Below are 18,173 nucleotides of genomic sequence, written 5' to 3' on the forward strand. Positions count from 1 at the left end.
TTCTTGGGGCATGCCTGGCTGCTGTGGCTGCTAAACATCTCCCACCCCCCTTCCCCCTCCAGAGAATGTATTTTTGGGATCTGCTTCAGCCCTGACCCGTGCCAGGATGTGAGGGAAAGCTGCTGGCAGGCTCAGGGCTTGCAGGGGGTGTTGGCTGCCCAGCAGAGCCCTGAATTCCCTCAGGGATCACACCTGAAACAAGCCCAGTGGATATTCTGTCCTGCTGAATCCATCAGCTGTGTGCTGCAGACGTGGAGCATCCCTAAGGATGGAGAGGAGAGGCCCAGAGCTTCCTTTTCCTTTTCTAAACAGGGAATTCACAGCTGGGGAATCCTTCACCTCCCTGGGAAACTTGCACTGCCAAGCCTTTGTGTGTGAGCTGGAATGTGGAGCTGTCACTGCTGGAGCTCAGGGTCATTTGCTGAGCTGAGTTCAGTGCACCAAAGCAAGGAAATTCCTTTTGTGCTGTGAGGGGCCCCATGGCATCACAGTGTGGGCTCTGAATCCCTGGGTTTGGGGGTGGAGCAGCCTGGGGTGTGCACAGGACGCAGGGGTGTGGGATGGGGATGCTGCAAGGAGTCCTTGTGGTGTTCCTGAGGTGCCAGGTGACCTCCCCTCCTTGTCCCCACCTGCCCCAGGTCCTTTTCCAGGAGCAATCCCCTGGTCTGGCTGTGTCCCTGGCACAGGGGTGACAGAGCCCCCTTGGCACATGCCACCCCCTGTCACAGAGATGTTTTATGAAAAATCCTTTTGCCAGGATTTTTTCTCCTGAGAAGCTGAGAGGCCTCAGGAACGAAATATAAACAATAATTATCTGCTGCTGTGGAATGTGGCAGGTGCAGCTTTGATTGGTCTCATGTGAATTGTTTCTACTTGATGACCAATCCCAGTCCAGCTGTGTCAGACTCTCTGGTCAATCACAAGATTTTATTATCATTCTTTTCCTTGCTAGCCTTCTGATGAAATCCTTTTTTCTCTATTGTTTAGTATAGTTTTAACATATAAATCTATAATATATAATATATTAATAATATATATAATATTATATAATATATATAACACAATATATAATATATAGTATATAATATATAATATATAATATATAATATATCTATTATATATAATTAATATATGAAATAAACATATATATTTATATATAAAAATATAAATAAATATATATTATAAAATAAAATAATAATAATCAGCCTTCTGAAACATGGAGTCAAGATTCTCATCTCTTCCTCATCCTGGGGACCCTCAAACACCCCCACAACCCCCAGCTGTGCTCCTGCTGCTGAGGCTGTGCTCAGCTCCAGGCAGCCTGGCTGGCTTCAAGCAGTTTAAAGCTCTCACTTTCCAGCAGGATTTAAGTCAGCTACTTAAACCAGCTCATCCTCTTTCACTCTTTAATGCTCTGTGTTTCAGCTGCTCGGGCTCCAAGGAGGGTTTGTGACCAGCCACAGACACACAGAGGAAGCAAACCCTTTATTTGAAGTGTTTCTTGCTGGCCAAAAGCAGGATTGTGGCTTCTGTCTCGTGGCTGGAGCTCGGTGCTCAGCTTGGTGGAGTGTTCCTGTTTGGTGCTGTGCCAGTAGGAGTGTGCTGGGAGCTGCTGTGCTCAGGCTTCAGCTGAAACCTCCAATCTGAGAGCTCCGAGCTGCTCACATTTACTGCAGGCACCTAAAGCAGTTTGAGCCTCAGTGCTGTGGATCTCCCAGCTGCCTGATAAGGTGCTGGGTTTAGCCCAGTCATCAAAATGAACAAATGAAGAAAACAATCCCAGGTCACTCCAAGCCCCATCCAGCCTGGCCTTGGGCACTGCCAGGGATCCAGGGGCAGCCACAGCTGCTCTGGGCACCCTGTGCCAGGGCCTGCCCACCCTCACAGGGAACAATTCCCAATTCCCAATATCCCATCCATCCCTGCCCCCTGGCAGTGGGAGCCATTCCCTGTGTCCTGTCCCTCCATCCCTTGTCCCCAGTCCCTCTCCAGCTCTCCTGGAGCCCCTTTAGGCCCTGGCAGGGGCTCTGAGGTGTCCCTGGAGCCTTCTCCTCTCCAGGTGAGCACCCCCAGCTCTCCCAGCTTGGCTCCAGAGCAGAGGGGGTCCAGCTCCATTGCTGGGTGATGCTTGGTGAGAGGAGGAGTCCAGGGGCTGCGGGGACCTGGCAGGCACAGCAAATATTCTTGTTTTCTGTCTATGGGTTCTTTGGAACGCTCACCTCAGCCTGGTGGTGGTGTCTCAAGGGGTAATGGTGATTTTAAGCCTGGCCAGCAACTCCAGGCAGGTTTGGATCAGCACAGACTGATTCAGCGTCTTCACTGTGTGCCTTTTGTTGTTTGCATCCCTGATGTCTGGGTTGGGAAGTTTTCAGAACCATTTCCCCTCATTTCCCCCTGCCCACAGCCCAGTTTAAATACGTTTTTGTTTTTTCTCCTTTGCATGGAGCAGATACTGCCCTGAATGCCCTGCTGAGCTCTGGGTGGGTGAGGTGCCCTGCTGTGCCATTGGCACCAGGGTGTGAAGCCCTCTGTGGTCCTGAGGAGCTGAAAACCACAGAAACTGTAATTTAGAGTGTGTCATGCTAATCCCTTATAGGCTTATCAAGTCTGATTAAATGTCACTTGCCTTTCTGTTATCTCTGTGCACAGATAACAAATTAAGTGACAGCTTCATCCAGGCAGCTGCCAGATGCATTAACTGGGGCTGACACATTCCTCCGAGTTGTTTTTATTAGTCTCAAATACCTTTGTTTAACGTACAAGAAACCTGACTCACCCAAGATGATGAGTGCCATGTGAGTTTAGGAGGTCTGTCTGCCAAAAAAAGTGCTCTAGAAAACTGGAGAAGGTGTTTGTGTTGTCTTCTCCCATTCACAGAATCTCAGGCGAGCTTGGAAAGAGCTCTGAGGTCCTCAAGTCCAACCTGTGACCCATCCCTGCCTTGCTCAGAGCCCTGAGTGCCACTTCCAGGCTTTCCTTGGACACCTGCAGGGATGGGGACTCCAAACCTCTCTGGGCAGCCCCTGCTAATGCCTGGCCACCATTTCTGGGAAGAAAGAAAGAAGAAAGGAGGAAATTGCTCCTGATGTCCAGCTTGAGCTGGAGGCAGCTGGCAGCCTGGGGGATTTGGGTTTCCTCTCGTGGCACTTCCAAGAGGCACAGCCTGCAATTCAGTGACAGGACCAGGGAACAGCTGGAGCTGGGCTAGGGCAGGGTCAGGCTGGATTTTGGGAAAGGTTCATCCCCAGGGGGTGCTGTGGGAATGGGCACAGCCCCGAGGCTGCCAGAGCTCCAGGGAAGCTTGGACAGGGATGCCCAGAGTGGGATTGTTGGGGATCTGTGCCAGGGTTTGGACTTGGATGATCTCTGGGGGTCCCTTCCCACTCAGGATGGTCTGTGATTCCATGTTTTATGGTCTCAGCCCTGTGGGTTCCTCCATGCCAGTGGAATTTTTGCTGCTCCTGTGGGAATGTGGGATGACCAAAGCACGTGGAGCCGTGGGTGAACAGCTCTAAGTGTGCTGTAGATGTGATTTTCCTATAGAAACACATTTTCAAAAAACCAAAAAGAGCTCCAAGCAACCCCCCAGTGCTGCTGCAGGGTGAGCAGGGCAGCTCTGAGCTCCGTGGGGTGAGGCTCCTGTGAGACCTGTGTGAAAGGAGAGGTTTGGTGATTCACCAGCTCCTTCCCCAAGAGCAAACTGAAACCCCAAACTGAAACTGCACAAATGCAGCCCTGGAGACTCCCTCCTGTGCATGAGGAAGAGGAGGAGGAGGATGTGTGTGGCAGGTGAGGGCAGCTCTGTGGGCAGCTCTGCAGTATGGAGCTCACCTCTCTCACCTCACCAGCTTCCTCCTGGGATTGTTCCTCAGCTGAAGGATGTGCTGCAAAAATAGACAAAGGTGCCTCAAAAGCTCTTAAAATGAGGGATAAATGTCTGGATCAGCTTGAGAAGCATCTGGTGTAAAGGATTTTCTGCTCATGGCAGAAGGAAGGAAGGAAGGAACCAAATGCATCTTTTTGAGACACTTTGGTTGTGCCCTTTTCCCATTCTCTTTGAACAGCCCAGACCATCCTCAGCAGGTCTCAGAGTGCTCCTTGCTGCAGCACCCCCATCCCAGCCCTGGCCTGATGTGATTCCCCTCCCCCCCAGGCATTGTCTAATTGGGAAAATGTTTCAATTATACGGCCTAAATTTGTAACATGGAGCAGTTCATTATCACCAAATCCCCTTAATTGGGCCCTCCTACCAGGCAGCCTATTACAGAGTTTCCCAATTAAGACAGGACCTCTTTAAAACCCATAAAAATAAACAAATCCTAGCAAAGCAGGTCCATGTTACAGGAGACACTGCCTGAAATGCTGCTTCAAGGCTAAACAATTGTTTCAACACCAACCCAGTCCTAATTAACCCCTTTGTACTGATTACTTATGTTCCCTTCAAGGACAACAGACACAGTTTGGGGTCAGCTCAAGAAATTCACTGTTATTTTCTCAAATCTTTCTGATAAAGAGGAAAAAAGTTGTTGCAAGGTGTTTCTGTGCTGGGAGCTGCTGTTTCCTGCAAGGATTCCATAGGTAACTCTGCTTTTTTTGGTTGCAGGTAAAGGACCTAACAAAATACCTGGATCCCAGTGGGTTGGGAGTTATCAGCTTTGAAGATTTCCATCGGGGCATCAGAGCCATCAGAAATGGAGGTGAGTTTCCTGCTGTGCTCTGAGTGAGGATGGGAAGTGGCCAAATTTAACACCATGGTTGAGCTGAGAAGGTTGTTCAAAGAGAAGGAAAAGCTTGGGGAAAACCATCTGGGTTTGGTTTTCTGGGAGTTCCTGCTCTGTGCTGGGTGGAGGGGAAAGGGGAAAGGTTGGGGGCATTTCATAGGGGTTGAAAAAGGTGATACAGCAGTCGTGGTGGTGGTTCCATGTTTTGTGGTTAGTCAGGAAAGTTCCTTCCTACAAAGAAACATCACTGGGAAATCATTCCCTCCTGGTTTGGTGTCTCTCACCTGTGTTTTTGGGGGTTCTTGCTCAGGTGGAGTGGCTGCCATGCTGCTGGAGGTGTCTGTGGAATCACTGGGAAATCATTTCCTCCTGGTTTGGGGTCTCTCACCTGTGTTTTTGGGGGTTCTTGCTCAGGTGGAGTGGCTGCCATGCTGCTGGAGGTGTCTGTGAGCTGCTGGCTGTGACATCTTCCAAACACTGGCACTGAGCATGGAATGGTTTGGGTTGGAAGGGCCTTAACACTCAGCTCATACCACCCATGGACAGGGCACCTTCCACTGGAATGGAAATTACCCTGCAGTTACCAATTTATTGATGAATTTACCAATGCATTTACAACCTTCACTCCAAGTGTTTGGAGGATCAACATGCTCAGATGGTTTTTAGGAAGCAGCACATGAAGCCAGAGCTTTGAACTCCCTGGCTGGAATCAGGATGATCTTCCAACAGGCCAGTGCCAATCCCCACCTGGCTCCTGAGGGATTCCTGCAAGTGCTTGCAGAGCAGCAGCTTGGTGAGATGTGAAGTATCTTTCTGGCTGGTTGCCATTTGAACCCCTTTACTGCAGAAAAGGGTTTTTTTTCAGTTGTTTTTTCAGTTTGGGGTTTCTCTCAGAGTGTCAGAGGGTCATTTTGGGCCAGGCAGGCAGTTATGAGCAGGGTGTGAGAAATCTGGAAATCTCCCCTGTGAGCAGCTGGAGTTCTGAATGTGCAAATGTGAATTATTATCCTTGCACAATAGTCAGCTCTGCTCAGAGATGCTTATCTGGGATTCTAGCCCTGCCCATGGAGTGTGCTGCAAGGGTGGCAAAGAGCCATCCTTCCCATACAAACTCTGCTGTTCCAGCAGTAAAAACCCCTCAAAGCAGTTTTCTCCTGTTCTTCTGTCAGTTGTCCATCCCTCCTCCTTCTCCCCAGTTCCATCTCCACTTTATTTATCTATTTATTTGCTGCAAGGGTGGGCAGGCCCTGGCACAGGGTGCCCAGAGCAGCTGTGGCTGCCCCTGGATCCCTGGCAGTGCCCAAAGCCAGGTTGGACAGGGCTTGGAGCAGCCTGGGACAGTGGGAGGTGTTGGAGTTGGAATGGGATTCAAAAGTTACCAAAAATGCAGTAAGGGGTGCCCAAATGCTGCAAAAATGCAGCTGCAGAAAAGGTGATTGTGGGATTGGGACTCTCCAGACCTTGGGCTCCTCTTGCTTAGAATCCTGGATGCTCAGAATGTCCTGAGCTGGGAAGGACTGAGGGGAGCATCCAGTCCAACTCCTGCCCTGCCCAGACCCCCCAACAATCCCACCCTGTGCATCCCTGGCAGTGCTGTCCAAACCCTTGGAGCTCTGAGCTCCCTTCCCACCCAAACCCCTCCAGGATGATTCGAGCTCAGGGCTGCCGTGTTTTATGGCAGCTCCCAAGTTTCCTGAGCAATTCCCAGCTGCCAGGAAGCAGGAGGAGCTGCAGCACACTATTAATTTGTAATAAATTGCCATTGGAGTAGAGCATTTGTGAAAGCCCAGGCTCGTGTTTCTCCTCAATAATTCATCACTTTGGTGTTGTGTTCTATTAATTGAATGGGAAAAGCAGATCCAGGCAAAGCTTTTAGGGGCTCTATTTATTAAATTTGAAAGAGATTGATATGTGTTTATTACAGTGGTTAGGAAGGGCTGAGCTCTCTAACAACACATGGCATGAAATGGTTATAAAAGAAGCCCAGGGCAGGGAGCAGAGGAGGTTCTTTGAGTTTCACAGCTGAGCATTGCTCACATTGAAGCCACCTGAAGGATTTGCTGCTGCTTTTGAGACAGTCAATATTGATCATCCCTTTGTAACCAAAGCAGAGGTTATGCTGCTGCTGGGTGTGCCTTTTAACAAGGTTTGTTAATTAGCTGGGCCTATTTTTAGTCAGGGAATGCTCTGCTGGATTTCTTGGTGCTCTGAAATTGTTGGGTCAGTCATAGAAGAGAGAGCTGGTGTCAGCTTGGACTTTTTGGTGAAGTCCTCACCTTTTGGTGTCTGTGTTAATGCAGGGTTTATTTCTGAGGATGTCCCACTCTTCTCTGCCTCTCTCCCCTCTGGGAGGAGATTTCCTGGGATTTGTCTGGAGCCTGGGAGCTGGGATTTCTCTGGAGCCTGGCAAACTGAAGGTGCAGTTACAAACCCAGCCAAATTTCCTCTGTCAGCTGCATTTCTCACAACTGCTTCAAGTCCACTTGGCCTTTCCATGCAGGATACTGAGCTGTCTGTCTGTCCCTGTGCCAGGGCATGTCCCACTGCCCTCCAGCCTGGAGCAGGAGCCACTGAAGCCCTCACACAAAGCCCCAGGGCCACCTCTGCACTGCCCTGGGCCAGCTCTGTGTCTGCCTGGCCAGGTGATGCTGACTGAGAGCAGAGGAACTGGGATTTGAGGCTTTAAGGAGAGGTTTTAGCCCCTCCTGGCTGCCTCCTGCCCTCCCTCAGTGAGGGCTGGATGGGAAAGCCTGGTTCTCATGGCTGTAGTTTTTTGTAGGTTCTCATGAGTATAGTTTTTTGTAGGTTCTTATGGGTGTAGGTTTTGTAGGCTCTCATGGATGTAGTTTTTGTAGGTTCTCATGGATGTAGTTTTTGTAGGTTCTCATGGATGTAGATTCTGTAGGTTCTCATGGATATAGGTTTTGTAGGTTCTCGTGGGTGTAGATTTTGTAGGTTCTCATGGATGTGGATTTTTGTAGGTTCTCATGGGTATAGTTTTTGTAGGTTCTCATGGTTGTAGGTTTTGTAGGTTCTCATGGATGTAGCTTTTTGTAGGTTCTCATGGTTGTAGATTTTTTGTAGGTTCTCATGGATGTAGGTTTTGTAGGTTCTCATGGATGTAGTTTTTGTAAGTTCCCATGGATATAGGTTTTGTAGGTTCTCATGGATGTGGATTTTTGCAGGTTCTCATGGATGTGGATTTTTGTAGGTTCTCATGGCTGTAGTTTTTTGTAGGTTCTCATGGTTGTGGATTTTTGTAGGTTCTCATGGATGTGGATTTTTGCAGGTTCTCATGGATGTGGATTTTTGTAGGTTCTCATGGTTGTGGATTTTTGTAGGTTCTCATGGCTGTAGTTTTTTGTAGGTTCTCATGGATGTGGATTTTTGTAGGTTCTCATGGATGTGGATTTTTGCAGGTTCTCATGGATGTGGATTTTTGTAGGTTCTCATGGTTGTGGATTTTTGTAGGTTCTCATGGATGTGGATTTTTGTAGGTTCTCATGGATGTAGGGGTTTTTTTAAGCCTGCAGTGTGGATGGCCAGGGAGTGCTTCCAGAGTAATTTACCAGTAAATTTACCAGTAAATTCGGGTAAATCACCCAAATACCAGTAAATCCAGAGGCTCTCCCTGCTCCGGGAGGTGCTGAGCCTGTGGCTCTCAGGTGCCTGAGCTCTGTTCTCAGCCCTGGGGCTGTGGGGACACAGGAGCTGCTGGGACAGGCTCAGCTCCCCGTGGTCTCTGGGGTCCTGCTCGTGCCTGCTGGGTCCCCTTGTCCTTCCCTGCTGATTATTTATGTTCCCTTCAAGGAGAACAGACCCAGTTTGGGGTCAGCTCAAGAAATTCACCATTATTTTCTCAAGTCTTTCTGATAAAGAGGAAAAAGTTGGTTGCAAGGTGTTTCTGTGCTGGGAGCTGCTGTTTCCTGCAAGGATTCCATAGGTAACTCTGCTTTTTTTGGTTGCAGGGAAAGGACTTAGATAGCCTTACAAAAAAGACTAAAGAATAGGCCAAGAAACACCTGTAGTGTATTGTAATTAGGAAACAGTTGGCTTCTGATTGTGATGGAGTGAATTTTAACATCTGTATTGTGTCACCCTTCACATGAGACTAAAAATGGAATAAAAATTTTTTAAATGCCTCTCAGCATTTAAATTGTTTTTAAAATTTAATTTTAAAAAACCTAAAAATTTTACAATAAAAAAATTAAAAGTTTTAAATTTTTAAAAAAATTAAATTTAAAATTTTTAAAAATTTAAATTTTTTAAATTGAATAAAAATTTTTTAAATGCTTCTCAGCATTTTAAAGATTTTTAAAATGCCCCATCTCTGGGTCAGGAGAAGGCTTATTCTGACAGGATCCCCTTGTCCTTCCCTGCTCCTCAGGGAGAGGCTTGCCTGCCTTTCTAATCTATGCTATTATAATCAGAAGCTAATTATTTCTTAATTATAATACATTATAAGCATTTCTTGGTCTGGGTTTGGTTTGGTACACTATACTGTAAATGTCTAAAAGCTAATAATTTAAAATTACTCTTCATGGGTCTTACTACAATGTATCTTTTATAGTTCTGTTTCTCTAAAGTATCTAGTTTTATTTGTAAGGTTAATTTTTGAAACTTGTTTTTAGTTCTGTTTCTCTCTTCATAATGTCTGTCTTATTCTATGGCATTTCTTAGTTAGTATTTTTTATTTCAAGCTTTCTATACAGATGTATGCTATGTGAGCCTTCTGTCAGGCTTTGAGAATTCTCTACAAATTCATCTCCCACATTTCCCTCTTTTTCTTGAATGGAAAAAAAAAATATTTCCAACAACCATCAGTGAGATGCGAGGGAAAAGAAACAGAGGGAGCCAGAGTGACTGCTGCATCATCACAGTGAGGAGCTGCAGCTCCTGGAGGATCTCCTCAGGGAGAAACAGGAGCCAGGGGCCACATCCCAGCCCCTGGGAAAGCTCAGCCTGGCAGGAAGGAGCCTGTTTGTGTGCAAGGAGCTGCCCTGGGATGGGGCAGTGAGGTTCCAGGGGGCTGGAATCACAAACTGAGGTGCCTGGAGCAAGGAGCAGCTCTGCTCCTCTGGGTCCTGGGCGAGGAGCAGCTGGAGGAGGAGTTTTGGTGGCAAACAGAATCAGGCACAGCTGGGCCAGGCACACAGCCAGGCCTGTGCTCACCCACAGAGCCCTTCCCTTGTCCAGGTATTGAAAACCTTCAAAGCTTCAGACACCTGGTGTTTCTGCAGGGGCCTCTCTGAACATCTCTGTGCTCACACTGCAGCTCACAAGGGTAAGGAACAAGTTGTGTCATGCACACACATCCTAGGAGCTAAAACATCTGGAACATCTGTCTTGCAGGGAGCAGCCTGAAGGGAAGGGGCTGTGGGAGGTGCACACAGGGCACTGCTGGAGGTGGCAGGCAGTTTAGGGACCCTGTGCCAGGCAGGGCAAGGTGCATTCCTGGAGCTGCCAGCCTCACCCAGCCCCTCTGCCTTGGCTTCTGATCCCTGAACAAAGGGGCCCCTGTGCACTGAGAACAGACAGTGCATCCACGGAGGGATGGATGTGTCCAGGAGCTCAGGGAGGGCCCCAGGATGGAAATAGTCACAGCTCTTTTTTGTTATTATTGTTTATTTTCTAAATGCTTCAACTAAAAACCCGTTGGATTTGGGGAGATGGAAAATCCAGCTCGAGAGCCAACACCCAAACCTGGAAACTCTAAGAGAGTTCCTGTTTGCAAGGAGGGAGACCTGGGAGACCCCTGGCAGTGCCAGCATTGGGGAAGCTGGGTCACAAATCCACTGTGCCAAGGGAAAGATACTCCAGGGGCTGAGTAAGAGGAGCAGGAGGAGCACCTTCAGCTCCCCAGAGGCACTTCCAAAGGCTGGCTGGAGGGAAAAGCCTGGAGCTGGGAAGCTGGAGCAGGCAGGGCAGGATGCTGAGGAGCAAATCCAGGGCTGGGGGGTCAGGCTGTGGCTCTGCCTGGAGGCTGGGTGGGAGCACCACACTGTTCCTAACTGGAACTGGCAGAGCCTTTGTGGGGCTGCAGCTCTCCAATCCCCACCCCAGGAGCATCCCTGGGAGGATCTCAGGGGGCATTTCCAGAGTTTCTGCTCACTGATCCTGGAGCATCCCTGGGAAGATCTCAAGGGGTGTTCCCAGGGTTTCTGCTCACTGATCCTGGAGCATCCCTGGGAGGATCTCAAGGGGTGTTCCCAGGGTTTCTGCAGCCCTGTCCAGGAAGGTTGGTGAGCTCCTGGCAGCTGAGTGTCAGCTGGGAATTTCCTGAGAGGAAAGGCCACATGCAGCCCTTCTCTGAATGAGGGATATGAGTGTTGTACCTTGTGGGAAAAACAGAACCCAATCCACCAATTTTTAGGCATTTTTTAAATAACACACCGGTGAAACTGAAAGAAAATCCCCCTGTTTTAATAAGAAACCCTGAGCTTCTCACCTTTACTATTTTTCCCACAATACCTTAAAGGCTTAGAGCCAGGAGGGAGCTGCACATCAGCTCCCAAACCCAGATCCACGGAGCTTTCCCACGTGCTGGCTGTGTGCCACATTCCCTGCTCCCAGTGCTCTGGCTGTGCCTCGGGCTGTGACAGTGCTCAGATGTCACCTCAGAGCCCAGTGTGCCCAGAAGCCACTCAGTGCCACTGCAGGCAGCACGTGGTGGCACAGCATGGCTGCCCTGGTGACCTGGATCCCGCTGGCTCCTGGGGGCATTCCAGGGTGTTGGGTACCCAGTAAGGTAACCCTTGTTTGCTTTGTGTGGAGGTTTTTTCCCCCCTCTGTAGGATCTGCATTGCAGATGGGTTTTGCTACGCAAAAGGAAAGCTTCTCTTGCCCAGGGATAATTGCAGAAGCCAGAGCTTGCATTCCCCTCCACTCCCAATCCTGCAGTTATTTCTGTCTCTGGGCATCCTCAGCGCCCTCTGCCCCTCCTGGCTGCTGCAGGTGCAGTGGGTTTGCAACAGGGGGTGGCCAGGCCCAGGTGAATGTTGCAGCTTTTGCTTTTGAGGAGGAAAGCCTTTCCCAGGGCTCAGCAGATGGAAGCAGAGCCCGTGTGCCTGTTTGACTAAACTCAAGGAGTAGCTGGCACCGCTCTGAGCACTTCCTACGTTCCCCTGGGATCTGCTGATCCCTGGATTCGTGCAGCACTGCTGCAGTGGAGACCTCCCTGCTGCTCCTGCTGCTCCTAACCCTGGCTGAAGCAGCATCCACAGGGACACAGCTCCTTTGATGGCTGAAGGTAGGACAGATGCCTCTTTGTGTACAGCTGGCGTGCAGGGAACGGGGGGTGCTGTGAATGGGAAATCAAGATTGATTCATGAGCGAGAATAAAACCCAAATTGCTCTCATTATGTCTTCTGCTTTTTTATTTTTGCCTTTGCATCTTGCTGTGCTCTGGCAGATCCATATGGATGTGCTATACATACTGCTGGTGGGGATAAGGACTTTAGGAAGATGAGTGTTAATTCTGCCCCTGAAAGGAGTGGAGATTTAAATGGCTCTTTAAAATTTATATGGATACTTGAAAAAAATATAATCCCTATGCTGTTCTTGGGAGCTGGAGATTCTGCTCATCTCTGTGGTGCAGGAGGAGGTTTGTAGCACCAGGATTGTGCTTGTCAGGTTTGGGTCCATGTGCTTGTCTGTGCCCCCTTCTGCCAGGGGCTGGAGCAGCCAAGGCTTTCTTGAAATTATTTTGGATTTTTTTCCCTTGGAATAGTGCTGCTTAGAGGGTTATATTGGAAACCACTGGGCCTACCCATAAAAATGTGTGAGGGCTTCACTGGGGTTCTCTAGCCCAGGGAAAAGGAGGTTCAGGGGGGATCTTCTGACTCTGCACAACTCCTGACAGGAGGGTGGACGTGGGTGGGGGTCGGGCTCTGCTCCCAGGGAACAGGGACAGGAGGATAAGGAACAGCCTCAAGCTGTGCCAGGGGAGGGTCAGGTTGGACATCAGGAGGAATTTCCTCATGGAAAGGGTGGCCAGGCCTTGGCAGGGGCTGCCCAGGTGGGTGTTGTAGTCCCCATCCCTGGAGTTGTCCAGGGAAAGCTGGATGTGGCACTCAGTGCTCTGGGCTGGTGACAAGGTGGGCACCAGGCACAGATTGGACCTGATGAGCTCAGAGGTCTTTCCAGACTCAATGATTGTGGGCTTCTGCTGAGTCTGTGCCTGTGCCTGCAGGGAATGGGGAATTAGGAGCATGAGGGATGGAGCTGAGCTGCTTTGGGGGTGCTCTGTGGTCCCAGGGACCTGGGTCTGTCTCCATCCCTCTCCTGACAGGAGGGTTGGGTGTGTCCAGGGCACAGAGACCCCTCTGTGAGGGGCTGATGCTCTGTGGAGATGCAAACAGCAGGAGCACCAAGCAGGTGTGGGCCCAGCCCAGCTGGAGGCTGTTCCAGGGAAGAGCAGGACCCAGGTCCAGCCCCAGGGCAGGGGCATTGATTGAGCTGGGTGCTCCTTTCCTCCAGCCCCAGTGTCCCTGGAGAAGAAAAGTCCCTCTTCTGCTCCCAGGAGCCCCAAAACGCTCCCGTGTGTGTGGAGAACTTTCTCTCCAGGTGTGCAGCCCCCAGGAGCAGCAGATCCTGGCTGCAGCCCTCTTCCCCATGGCAGGGTGAGCAGGGAGGCTTGGATGAGCAGGGGGCATTTTCTGTTCCCCCTGGAAGCTGGAGCAATTGCTGGGAGAGGAACCACAAGCACACCATTCTCGAGCTTTTTTAAGTCCCTCTTTCTGCTCTAATACAGACATAGAATCATTCAGGTTGGAAAAGTCCTTCACAATGATTGAATCCACCCAATAATGGATTTGCTCTAATAACAATAGACCAGAGCAAGGACTCGGGTGCTGGGCGGAGGGGCACTTCTGGCTCAGCAGAGCAGTTTCTTCACTTGCATTTCTCTTTTGATTTCCATAAACACTTGTTTGTAGTGAATTCATCAGTGTGGCAGCTGGGTGAAGGGTGATGGGGGGAGGCTGCTGGGTGCTCCATGGCTCAGAGGGAGCTGTGCCTCCCCAAAGCAGCCTGGCACATGACATACTGCATTGACCTACTTTTGGGAGAGGAGCACAAGTGTTGGAGAGCTGTGTCTGTAGGCAGTTCTGGGATGAGAGCAGCAAGGAATGGCTCAAACACGCTGCTGGAAAATGCTGTGAAGGTTCTGGGGGCCAGGAATGGGAGATTGGCATGGGAATGTCTTGGTTTGAAAAGCCAGGTGTCTGCTAAGGACGGCAGGAGCCTTCCTTGAAGTGGGAAATGTAAACCCCCTCCCTCTGAATTATTGTAATTTTGAAATTAAGGGGTTCTCAGACAAAGATATGGGAGTAGGAATAACAGTTCTTTACTAGGGAAGAAAATAAAAATAAAATAAAAATGCAGTAATACAAAACAGCGCTGCCAGAGTCAGAGCAGTCCCTGCCCCCTGTGTGTCAGGGGTGGCACAGCCCCATCCCATGGGGGCTCAGCCCTCCTGCAGTGCCAGCTGTGCTGCTGCTGGAGCAGGGATCCTGCACAAGGGGGGAGTTTTCCTCTGCAGCTCCAGGGCTGCTGCAGATGGGCCTGGGCTCCCTCTGGCAATGCAGGGCAGCAGAAAGCTGCTCCTCTGGCAATGCAGGGGGCAAAGGCTGCTGTGCTGCTCCAGGCTCAGATTGGATCCAGGTAGGAATGCTTGGCTCCTCCCCTGGGCGCAGCATCTCCCCATGGGATGCTGGAATTGGATCAGCCCTGCAGGGACACTCAGTGGCCATGGACAGCAGAGATCTCCTGGAGGGAGGGTTGGCTGTGGGAGAGATAAAGAAAACGGCCCCATGAACAGCAGAGAACTGCCCCAGCTCTGACAGATTAAACAGAATAAACACCCCCAGCCACATCTTCCATCCCAAGGCAGAATCTCTGCCCCTCTGAGAATTCCTTCTTTAGGAATCTCTCCCCAATCATGAATTCCTGCTTTGGAGCATATGCCTGAGAAATCTGGCTGTGTCAGGTCACTGTCGTGGAGTGTAACAGGTCTGAAATACATCCTCAGTTCTGAGGGAATCCTGGTTCAAATCTGGGATTAAAGCTGGAATTAAATCACCAAAGAATCACTGTTGGTTCAGCATTCCTTGGGGGAGAAAAGCATTGCTGTGTAGCCAGATCTCCTGGAAATCAAAGCTAATTCCAGAGTGGAGAGACTTCCATGTGTGCTGAAGTGAAGCAAACCTGTGGTGGCTTTTTGACCCACAGACCATAACCCAACCTGATAAAGACAAATCTGATGCCCAAAAGAAAGCAGATTTTTCTGGGAAAGGAGGATAAAACCCATTGCAGGGACTACCTGTTATCCCAGGAAGATGAAAATAGGGAGCAGTGCTTTATTGGAGCTTTGGAGTAGTTCTAAGTGTGGAAAACACATTCACTCTCCTGTGAAAATGTAAAAAGTTTAATGAAGGACAATAGGAGACAAGGACCATGGAGCAAAGGTTATTATGGCACTCAGCCAAGAGCACCCTGTTATCCTCAGGGATACCCCTTAAATACCTTTAATTCCATCAGCTCTTTGCATATTCATAGACTCTCATGCATAGTAAACTTTTCCCCAAACTAGTTTACATGTTCCAAGAACTCTTTAACACATCTCCTCCTTGGATCCACCTTTTTAAAGCATGGGTATTCCTTGGCTGTGGTTTTAGTCCTTTTTTTATCACCTTCAGTTTTTAGGCCTTGGTGCACACTGCCTTCAGAGGGTGAGTGCTGATGGTTGGCAGATCTGTACAGGTGTCCTCATCCTGTCTTCATTGGGTGTTATCCCACCCAAACAGGCATTTTAACACAAGCATACTTCTATCAGCTATTTCACTAAGCTTAATTAACAACAGAAATACAAACTAGATCTCTATAACAAAGTTACTTAAACATTACAAATATAAAACCCATTTTAATATTTGCAAAAAGCCAGTATTATAATATGTATCTACAAATTAGCATGCTCTTCTCTGGAGATGACGACTAAAGAGAAAAGCGAGGTTGGTTCTGTTAAATAACATTTCTCCTTTTCCATCTCCTGCCTGTGTTTCTCCAGTGCAGGATTCCCTTCCTGGGCTGTGCTGTTTTCCTCCACATCTGGAGCTGGGAATGCTTTTGGGAGCTGGGCTCGCCTGCGGTTTGGGGAGTGCGTGGGAGGAGGCTGGGCTGGGTTTAGCTGGGCTGGGCTGAGCTGAGCTGGGCAGGGCAGGGCAGGGCAGGGCAGTTCTGGTGCCTCCATGTGGGTGTGGGGAGTGGTTTCTGTCCTGCCTGTTCTGCTGTCTCAGGTTTGGATGTTAGTCCAGAGTGAGGGGTTGCCAGTGCTTGGATCAGCCCAGGGAGGTGGGGAATGTGTCCTTCCTCCTGAGCAGGAGCACCTGGACAGGGCTCAGGAGATCCCTGGCCCAGCTTGGGGGAAGGAAAGGAGCCCTGCCGAGCTCTCAGCTGTTCCTCTTGAGGAATCCAGTCAATCCAGAGTTATTAACAACGGGGTAATTACTCACCCAGGAGTTCTGCTCCTCCCTGCCTGGCTCTGTCACAGCCTGGGGGCTGCTGAGTGTACTGGGTGACCTGGCACCCCTGGTGTGAAAAACACCAATCATTGGTTTTAAAATTTTAAAAGTTTATTAGTAATAAAATGGTTATAAAAATAGTAATATAATCAGAGTAATAAAAATTTGGACAATTAAGATTTAGAACAATATGAGACAATAGAAACAAAGAGTTACAGACATCCAGGTACCTTTTCTGGGCAAAATAAACCCAAAAAGGACCCACGTTAACAGAGGATTAACCCTTAAAAGCAACAGCCTGTTGCATATTCATACACCTCATACATGATGCATAAATTCCGTTCAAATACAGGATTCTGTCTGGTCAGTGTCAACTTCTGAATCTTAACGGTGTCTTCATGACTGAGCAAGGCAGGAAGAAGTTTGTTTCTTCTGATAAGACAGCAATGAATTCTTTTCCTCTGAAAGATTTAGGTGTCCTGTGGCTGCTATTTCAGTGTGAGTCTTCTCTTTAAAATAAATATCTTACATAGCAAAGTTTCTATTTTAACATTATATTAGAACCTAAAACTATATTTAACATATTACTTAAGAAAATTAATACAGCATAACTTTTTAATATAACACATATTAATTTTAATATTTGTGGAAAGCCAATCATAAAATACGCATTTTTCACACCTGTGACACCTTGATAGGCTGATGTGGCAAAAGCTTTTTTCTTCAGAGCGTTTCCTTGGACAGGAGAGGCCGTGTGTGATGTGGATTTCCTGGAAACCAGGGCTGATTGGGAAGCAGCTGGGTGGGTGAGCAGCAGGTGGGATGGTTCCAGTGGGCATCCACACACTGGGAAAAACCAATTTTCCCAATTCTCTGGTGCTCTGGCTGAGCTCAGCTCACATCATCTCACTCCCGTTCTGCCTGTCCCAGGCTGTGTCCCCTCCTGGCCTGGTGCCTGTGTCCCTCAATGTCCTTCTCCTTCATGATCCTCTTTTCCAAGCTCTTACAGTCCAAACTGCTCCTGTAAATCACCGGGCAGTTTATTCCTCTTTAGAACAGGAGGGACTTCGGCTAACGAGAAAATAGGAATTTTTATTAATGTAGTTAATAATTCCAGAGAGCTCAGCAGAGATGATGTGACAGCTTCTAATAAAACCACCCCTGATGAAGAACTGGGCAATGGCTTGTTTGGATCCTGTTTCCATGTTTGTAATCCATGATCTTGGAGGTCTTCTCTAACCTGAGCAATTCTGTTTGTCACCTCTCAGCCCTTCTGTGCCTTCCTGGAGCCCTGCACTGAAAAGGTCCAATTCCTCCCTGTGCTCCTTCCCCTGCAGGGGAGGGGCCAGGCACAGATAATGGCTGGACAAAGGATCAAAACCTAATTTTACAGAACCCCCCTCCATGATTTTGTTTTATTTTGGGTGATGTTTCCTATACAGAAGCCAGTTGGAGCAAAAGCACTTTAAAGAATGCATCTCCCCTGTCCTTCAGTGACAGGTGGCACGTGGTTTGGCTCTGCTTCCGTGGGATTTTCTGGCAATATTGGAGTTAGGGGATTATTAGGGATATTTTCTGGCAATACTGGGGACAAACAGGGAAGGGGATTCAAACATGCACCTTCAGGAGCATTTTCCTGTCACTCTGCTTAGCTTTTAGGGGATTTTGGAGGACTGGGACTCCAAACTGTTTTACTATGGCCAAGCAGCAGGAGGGCACAGGGGCTGCTCAGCCCTCCCTGTAACACACAGGACATTTTGAGCAGCACAGTTCTCATTTCCAAGAGATGGCTCAGAACTGTGGAGCAGCACCTTGGGGAGAATTCTTCCTGCAGGTGTAGTTTAGTGCCTCTCCTCTTAGGTATTTTCTGTCGCCAGTTTCCCCTAAACCCAGGCTGGGTTCTGATCAGGACATAGAGGGCAAGTCTGACATC

The 18,173-nt window shown here is 48.9% G+C and overlaps 1 protein-coding gene across 2 annotated transcripts in view; it reads left to right on the forward strand.

The window, feature by feature from the left end:
• RAB11FIP3 (RAB11 family interacting protein 3) overlaps window positions 1-18,173 on the forward strand; it is an 83,948-nt gene that overhangs the window by 17,044 nt on the left and 48,731 nt on the right. For both annotated transcript variants that reach the window (XM_030957880.1, XM_030957881.1), the window contains exon 2: window positions 4,604-4,697. In XM_030957880.1, the coding sequence (XP_030813740.1) occupies window positions 4,604-4,697 (94 nt within the window). The remainder of the gene's footprint in view (window positions 1-4,603; window positions 4,698-18,173) is intronic.

This window comes from Camarhynchus parvulus, chromosome 14 (genome assembly GCF_901933205.1).
Source record: "Camarhynchus parvulus chromosome 14, STF_HiC, whole genome shotgun sequence".
Lineage (NCBI taxonomy): Eukaryota > Metazoa > Chordata > Aves > Passeriformes > Thraupidae > Camarhynchus > Camarhynchus parvulus.